The 8,413-nt window shown below is 44.9% G+C and overlaps 1 protein-coding gene across 4 annotated transcripts in view; it reads left to right on the forward strand.

Annotated features, from left to right (window-relative positions):
- ULK4 (unc-51 like kinase 4) overlaps positions 1-3,879 on the forward strand; it is a 941,213-nt gene extending 937,334 nt beyond the window's left edge. For 2 of the 4 annotated variants that reach the window (XM_069730129.1, XM_069730127.1), the window contains exon 37: positions 3,552-3,765. In XM_069730129.1, coding sequence (XP_069586230.1) covers positions 3,552-3,618 — 67 coding nt within the window. In that variant the 3' untranslated portion in view covers positions 3,619-3,765. Of the gene's footprint in view, positions 1-3,551 lie in introns of all 4 variants that reach the window. The other 2 variants (XM_069730128.1, XM_069730126.1) reach the window with 1 other exon arrangement.
- The last annotated feature ends 4,534 nt before the right edge of the window (positions 3,880-8,413 follow it).

Consider the following 8,413-nt stretch of genomic DNA (forward strand, 5'->3'; position numbering starts at 1 on the left):
CAAATAGACTGGAAGTGCGTTCCACGGTGGAATGCACGCCGGTCGCTAGAGGGCGTGGGTCTTCTCTTGAAACCGGAAGTCACTTCTGTGGGTATTGAAAACACACACCGGGACTTGTCATGCGAGCCTAGAGCCCCTCCAGAGGGGAAGCGGTTCGTTCCAGGGCCCACCACTGCCGTGGACCAGGCTGAGGGACCCCTAGTGCAGTGGGTGTCGGCCTCCGGACTTCCAGCAGGAGAAATGGGAGAGATGACGAAGATCCCAGCCCAATCCTTCTGATCCCTGGAAGTTGAAGGTAATCCTCTTCTGCGTTCATCCCTGATAGGGACAGGAAAAACACTGAAAGGTTGTGGGGGGAGGGGCCTTTTAACCTCTTGTGTGTTCCTATCTCTATCAAGGATAAGAAGGACAACCTCCTGATGGTGCTGTCAGGAGAGACGTCCTGGAAAAATATATACTGTATATAACATAGTGTGTATGACACCCTATAAAATTGATATCTAACACTTGATTTGGTGCCACATTCAGCTATCTAATTTTATCCCACACTGGTTTTGTAAACTTAAATGTATTTTTGTTTATAACTTTTGTCATTTTTACTGGAATCTTCCATTGATGAAGTATGCAATACAAGATCTTTTTTGAGCCAGAAGGAACAGGGAATATTAAGAAATTTCAGCTCAAAGTTCAGCAGAACTGTAATATGGTACTTTAAAAAACGAAGAAAAAGAACACTTCAAGATGTGGATGATATGTAATGAAAAATTGCTAAAATGCGTACATAACCTTTTAAACCTGGCAATTCACCTTGATTCTTCGCCCTATGATTTGGGGGAGCTAACACATTTCCATAATGGAAGCATCAGCGCAAATGGCGAGAAGGCTGTAGGAGAACTGAGCGTCAGCTTCTTTGACTTGTGCAGCAGTATTGATTTGTGAAGACTTGTGGGAATAGAGAATCAGTAAATATTCCAAACACCACTAAAAACATTCTACCTCTTACTGTCGCGGAAACCATGTGGTCAGCAGAAATCTAGGCTGCACTGCCGAGAATATGAAAACAATAAATAAATGATTGCTATTACACTGGGTTTTAATATACTAGGTTCTGGCCATTTTGAAAATAAGCAAAGTATATTAAAAACATATATTATGTGCTCTCCATTCACCATGGTCTAGATTTATTATTTATGGCATTCATAGTCTATGCATAAAATCGTTTTTACATTTGGGAACATTTGCAAGTTTGCTGCAGGGTGTGACCATTACATTGGCAGGAAGCTGCAGAATGCCAACACACATCCTGACCCTCGCTACACACAGGAATCTAACATACTGCCCGGCTTCCTAACTTTTTCTTTCTGAATAAATGAAACAGCTGTACCAACATGATACCAGTGAGCAGATCAAAACACTCATACCTTTCATCCTCCTTTGTGTACGACGACATGCAACAGTGTATAAATGTCAGAAATTAAGACATTTTTCAGTTAGCCATTAAAAGGTATCAACCACTGAGGACTCTCAATTCTAAATATTTTTATATCTACTTGCTAACACGGTACCAAGATATATTTCTTTCCTGTATCAGAAATTAAGGTACCATTAATGCCTATTCCGTGCACTTCTCATATGAGTATCACCAGGCCAAGTAAGTGTAACAAAAAATAGTAAGAGCAATAGGAGTTATAGACCCGTCTGTACACAGCAAGAAGTAGGAAACACGGACACTGTATAATGTGACCACTGGACATGGTGGAGCATGGTCACTGCTGCTCCGCTCATTCCCTATAGGACAGCGAGATGTAGACGAGCGCTATACTTGGTTATCTCTGGCTGTCCCATACAGAATATGTAGAGTGTGCATGCTGGATTACTGCTTCATTTAAATGGGGGACAGAAGCAATTGGTGGGGGTTGCAGTGATTGGACCCCCATAACCTAGTAGTTTTTAAATGGATTGTTTCATGAAAGTCTGTAACTACTCTATGTAATTGAAGACATGTGAATCCTCACAGCTTGCTCTGTTTGGGTTCTATGGTGCCGACAGCGAGACTAGGCTGTCATGTGACCGCAAATATGCAATATGCATACATTAAGCCATATTCTGACTAGATGTGCGCGGCTTTGCTTGAGCGATGACATGCACGTCTAGTCTGTATGTGGCCAGGAGTATGCATATCTCATACTTGCGGTCACATGAACATTTGATCTTGCCATGGGTACTGGAGTATTCTCAAAGAGCGTTGTTACATAGAGTGACTGCAGACTTTCGTGATAAACCTGGACAACCACTTTAACTATCTGATCTTTGTGATAAACACATTTAAGATAAACCACTGAAGGCAACAATTACACTGTATGACTATGCTCAGTGTTTGTCATACAACCTTCAATACCTCAGATGACAACGTACATAGATGAATCCAAGCTTAAGTTGACAAATAATGCAGCATCTTCATAACTGCTGGGCCGCGCTTAGTAACCCGATGTTTACCCTGGTTACCAGTGTAAATGTAAAAAAAAACAAACACTACATACTTACATTCCGGCGTCTGTCCTCTCCGGCGCTCTGCTTCTCTGCACTAAGCGCCGTCCGGAAAGCAGAGCACAGCGGTGACGTCACCGCTGTGCTTTCCGGCCGCTGCGCTTACACAGTGCAGAGAAGCAGAGTGCCGGAGAGGACAGACGCCGGAATGTAAGTATGTAGTGTTTTTTTTTTTTTACATTTACACTGGTAACCAGGGTAAACATCGGGTTACTAAGCACGGCCCTGCGCTTAGTAACCCGATGCTTACCCTGGTTACCAGTGAAGACATCGCTGAATCGGCGTCACACACGCCGATTCAGCGATGTCTGCGGGAGGTCCAGCGACGAAATAAAGTTCTGGACTTTCTGCGCCGACCAACGATGGCACAGCAGGATCCAGATCGCTGCTGCCTGTCAAACTGAACGATATCGCTAGCCAGGACGCTGCAACGTCACGGATCGCTAGCGATATCGTTCAGTGTGACGGTACCTTTACATTCTATGGGGCTATGTGTGGTGGACACTTTTTGATTTGAAGAATAAAGGTGTTGCTTTAGAGGGAAAGTGGGTGAAGATTAAATGTGACCATGTGTTATGAGTTTCATGAGACAAAAAAGGTGCAACCTAAACAAACCAAGAGGTGTAAACTTAGCGAAAAAAAGTGTTTAAAGAAGGACAAAATGTATTATCCAGCATGAGACACTATGATACATTTTGGTGCATTTTCAGAGTGACTTACCTAAGTTAGCATCTATTAAATATTGGACAAAATTAATATCTGCTCCACTTTCTGTTGATTAATGCATTTAGAGGGTTATTCACACAAACAACAAAGCTGTATACAGCCTCCAGGTTGTATGGAGGCCATTATCGGGTCCTTATATCTCTGTGCCCCTCTGATTTCAGCCCGTGCTGACATGTTAGCGCACTGCAGAATATGCTGGATGAAATGCTCTCATGTGTCTGCACGCGTTTCTGTTCCTGGTGTGATTCTCATCTAAAGCGCTGTGATTTTTATTTCAGCTTGAATAAGGATATAGCTGTGACTTCCCTGGCACATGAGATCCTTCGCACAGTTGGACATGGATAAGGCACCAGGAGAATATTGTGTCTACATTCTGGAAAAAGAGCCTTCATCTTGCATAAGACTTCATCCACCGTCTTAAAGGAGTAAATTGTTTAATGTTACTGAAGTATTGAATGCAATCTTGTGTGTGTTCATTAGGGACCATCAGAAAAGTCCTGCTTTTTGTTGTAGGATACACACTGCCTGTAACATGTTTTTCTATTTTCTTAAACATTCTTTTTCATGTTTTTATACATTTCAATAAACATAATATGGGATTTATTAGGAAGTGTGCATAATGTTGTAGCTTTTCTAAACCGTAAATAGGAAATACTTTGGTAAGCTCCTTATATTCCTACATATCCCACATATATTCATAAGAAACATATTTGTATGTCGAGAAGCTCTTAGTTTTTCAGGATCTTCATTTCCTAAATAAACACATCATTCTCGGTGACAAAATGCCAGTGGGAAGATGAAGTTCAGTGACGAGAAGAATGATGAGGAGCTGATCGGAGCACGAATCTATGGTAATTTCATCCAGCATTAGATTTGTCAGATATCAAATATGAAATTGGAGTAGAAAAATAGATTCTCTAAGTGTTATTTATGTCATCACTGTTCAGTTTTGTGGTGGGAAAACTTTATTTAAAGGAGTTCCCCATAACTAACATTTATCAGCTATACAAAGGGTAGATGCTAATTGTCTGATAGCTGAGACTTTACCACTTGTACTGATCCCTAGAAGCCCCCATTCCTCTGTACTGTATGATTGAGCATGTCTGTGGGGCTGACAGAAACAGCTGCGCTCGGCTCACTCAATCAGATCCATAGACTTTGAAGGGAGCGTCACATTATATGTTTTAGCACCGACCCGGCTTAGGACAATGTATGAACTTTTGTTAGTGTTTTTTTTTTTTTAAGTCTTACTAAGAGACTTGTATACACCATGCGCTAATCCAATGGTCCAAAACTCATCTGAATATACGGGCTGCACATAGAAAAAAAAAAGTTGAATTTGACAGGCTTCATTCTTGCAATACGACGATTGATGTTTTCAATTATACCATTTTTTATATAAGATTGTGATACATTTTTTGAACATTTTATTTTATTTTATTTTTTTATTATTATATAGCTTGGGTAGTTCCGGATATGAACATGCACTTTTCTGTTGACTTTAGTTTGTACATAAACCATCATTTATATTTTTCCATTATTTTTTCATACTTTATTTTGATTTTTTTTTTAGTTATATATCCCATTTTGTAGAAATGTTACCCAAACCCGAGTTAATGCGCCCATAATGGTCCCCATTTTGTGGTAATGTCCCCCATCCTACTCTCCATCGTGGCAATGTCCCCCATCATGGTCTCCATCTTGAGGTAATGACCCTCTAGTCCCCATCTTATAGTAAAGTTCCCCATCCTGATCGCCATCTTGTAGTAATGTCCCCCATCATGTGGTTATGTTCCTCATCCAGGTTTCCATCTTGCAATAATGTCCCCCAGCCTGGTCCCCACCTTGTTGTAATTTCTCTCATCCTTGGCTTCATGTTGCAGTAATGTCCCCCATTCTGCCACTCTTCACAAACACACAAAAAAATACTTCTCCCCTGTCGTCTTCCCTTCCATAACTGGGGCACCACCTTGCACTGTCGTCACACGCCACCTGTGATTGGCTGGTATGGGTATTGCGGTAGAGAGCTGTTTGGGCACCGCAATACATTTCAATTTAATGTGAATCTAAGGACAAACATTCAGCTGTAATGCAGTGCTGGCATAGGCTGCCCCCTCACCAGGCTGCAATTGACTCTGGGGCTCTGGTGCCTGCGGGCTCCAAGACCCAACCTCAGGGGCTGCAAGACCCAACCCCAGGGGCTGCAAGACCCAACCTCAGGGGCTGCAAGACCCAACCTCAGGGGCTGCAAGACCCAACCTCAGGGGCTGCAAGATGCAACCTCAGGGGCTGCAAGACCCAACCTCAGGGGCTGCAAGACGCAACCTCAGGGGCTGCAAGACCCAACCTCAGGGGCTGCAAGACCCAACCTCAGGGGCTGCAAGACGCAACCTCAGGGGCTGCAAGACCCAACCTCAGGGGCTGCAAGACCCAACCTCAGGGACTGCAAGACCCAACCTCTGGGGCTGCAAGACCAAACCTCTGGGGCTGCAAGACCCAACCTCTGGGGCTGCAATACCCAACCTCTGGGCCTGCAAGACCCAACCTCTGGGCCTGCAAGACCCAACCTCAGGGGCTGCAAGACCCAACCTCAGGGGCTGCAAGACCCAACCTCTGGGGCTGCAAGACCCAACCTCAGGGGCTGCAAGACCCAACCACTGGGGTTGCAAGACCCAACCTCTGGGGCTGCAAGACCCAACCTCTGGGGCTGCAAGACCCAACCTCTGGGGCTGCAAGACCCAACCTCTGGGGCTGCAAGACCCAACCTCAGGGGCTGCAAGACCCAACCTCAGGGGCTGCAAGACCCAAACTCTGGGCCTGCAAGACCCAACCTCAGGGGCTGCAGGCACACTCAGCATTTAAGACCCCTGCTCTAATGACTCACATAATACACTGCCATATTCATGCCCAACAGAGTAAGCCCGATAGCATAATCCGCTTTAATACATGGCAGATATATGTGGGTGTGTGTGTGTGTGTGTGTGGGGGGGGTTGCACCAGGCTGCAATTGACTCTGGGGCTCTGGTGCCTGCGGGCTCCAAGACCCAACCTCAGGGGCTGCAAGACCCAACCCCAGGGGCTGCAAGACCCAACCTCAGGGGCTGCAAGACCCAACCTCAGGGGCTGCAAGACCCAACCTCAGGGGCTGCAAGACCCAACCTCAGGGGCTGCAAGACCCAACCTCAGGGGCTGCAAGACGCAACCTCAGGGGCTGCAAGACCCAACCTCAGGGGCTGCAAGACCCAACCTCAGGGGCTGCAAGACGCAACCTCAGGGGCTGCAAGACCCAACCTCAGGGGCTGCAAGACCCAACCTCAGGGACTGCAAGACCCAACCTCTGGGGCTGCAAGACCCAACCTCTGGGGCTGCAAGACCCAACCTCTGGGGCTGCAATACCCAACCTCTGGGCCTGCAAGACCCAACCTCTGGGCCTGCAAGACCCAACCTCAGGGGCTGCAAGACCCAACCTCAGGGGCTGCAAGACCCAACCTCTGGGGCTGCAAGACCCAACCTCTGGGGCTGCAAGACCCAACCTCAGGGGCTGCAAGACCCAACCACTGGGGTTGCAAGACCCAACCTCTGGGGCTGCAAGACCCAACCTCTGGGGCTGCAAGACCCAACCTCTGGGGCTGCAAGACCCAACCTCTGGGGCTGCAAGACCCAACCTCAGGGGCTGCAAGACCCAACCTCAGGGGCTGCAAGACCCAAACTCTGGGCCTGCAAGACCCAACCTCAGGGGCTGCAGGCACACTCAGCATTTAAGACCCCTGCTCTAATGACTCACATAATACACTGCCATATTCATGCCCAACAGAGTAAGCCCGATAGCATAATCCGCTTTAATACATGGCAGATATATGTGGGTGTGTGGGTGTGTGTGTGTGTGTGGGGGGGAACATGGTGTAAGAGTATTATTTGTATGGAATCTCATTATTTGCTGCACTACGGCAGTCACCCTGATAGATTCTGTTCACTTAACCAACTAGATGCCGAGTTCTCTCCCATCTCAGCCATCACAGCAAAGGGTCAGTAAGCTAAAGCTAACAAGCACTGCAGATTGGCACAAGGTCAGCTTACACATATATCTCAAGCCGAGTTATAACGTCTGTCAGTAGCACCACAGTAGCAGAAAAGGCTGGAAAAAAAATTGCATCACTACAAAGGCAGTGGCAAAGAAGTAATGGCAGAATTTCAACCAGTGTGAAAATAATGGCAGGTAATGTATTTTGACTTATTAAAAAAGGCAAATGCAGCCATAAATCTGTTGTAACATATATCAATAAAATGGACATATATAGCTTCTACAGCCGTACAATGAATTAAATAACATTAACTCAATTTAGAAATAAAATGTAATTAAAATATAGAAAATGATATATTCCCAAGTTCTCTTAGGAAAGATATATTCCTAATCTTTCTCTTCTATCCAATACAGACCTTAAAGGGAATCTGTTATCAGGTTGTTACTACTCTACCTGAAAGCAGCATAATTTAGGAGCAGAGGCCCTGATTCCAGCGATGTGTCACTTTACTGAGCTGCTTTGAACAGTTTAGATAATATCAATGATTTATCTGCTGCAGAACTTGCAGTTCTCTAATGCTGAGCTCTGTATAACCCAGCCACATCACAGATTGCCAGCTTTCTGTGTACGCACTGCATGGGACAATGGGGACTACATGGCAGAAGGTTTACTAGTGATGATCTCCTGCTGATAAAACACTGCAGCCCAATAAGTGATTCAGGGTCACTAGAATCTGGATGCTTCTCTCAGATTAAATATACCTACCGTATTTGCCAGGTTTACACCACATAAAGTGGCTGTGGCGGGAATCTTATGGCACCTTTACCTGCAGTTTACTGAGAGATGTTACTCAGTGTTGAAAAAGGTGCAGTAACTAATGGCTCAGAGTCTTGCGAGATTCTGATGACACCCACAAAAGAAAGCTAAGGTAAAGTAATAACAGACTGCACAAAATACACATTTCATGATAGTAATGTATGCGCAAACTTACAAAAAGAGAGGACTGAATTGGGCTGTTTTTCACAACTGAAAAAGTATTCATCAAACAGTATATAACAGACCAAATTAATCTTTTGAGCCTAAATAAAATGGGAATGTATTTTTATCTATTGTGAAAC

This window comes from Ranitomeya imitator, chromosome 6, assembly GCF_032444005.1.
Source record: "Ranitomeya imitator isolate aRanImi1 chromosome 6, aRanImi1.pri, whole genome shotgun sequence".
Taxonomy (NCBI): Eukaryota; Metazoa; Chordata; class Amphibia; order Anura; family Dendrobatidae; genus Ranitomeya; species Ranitomeya imitator.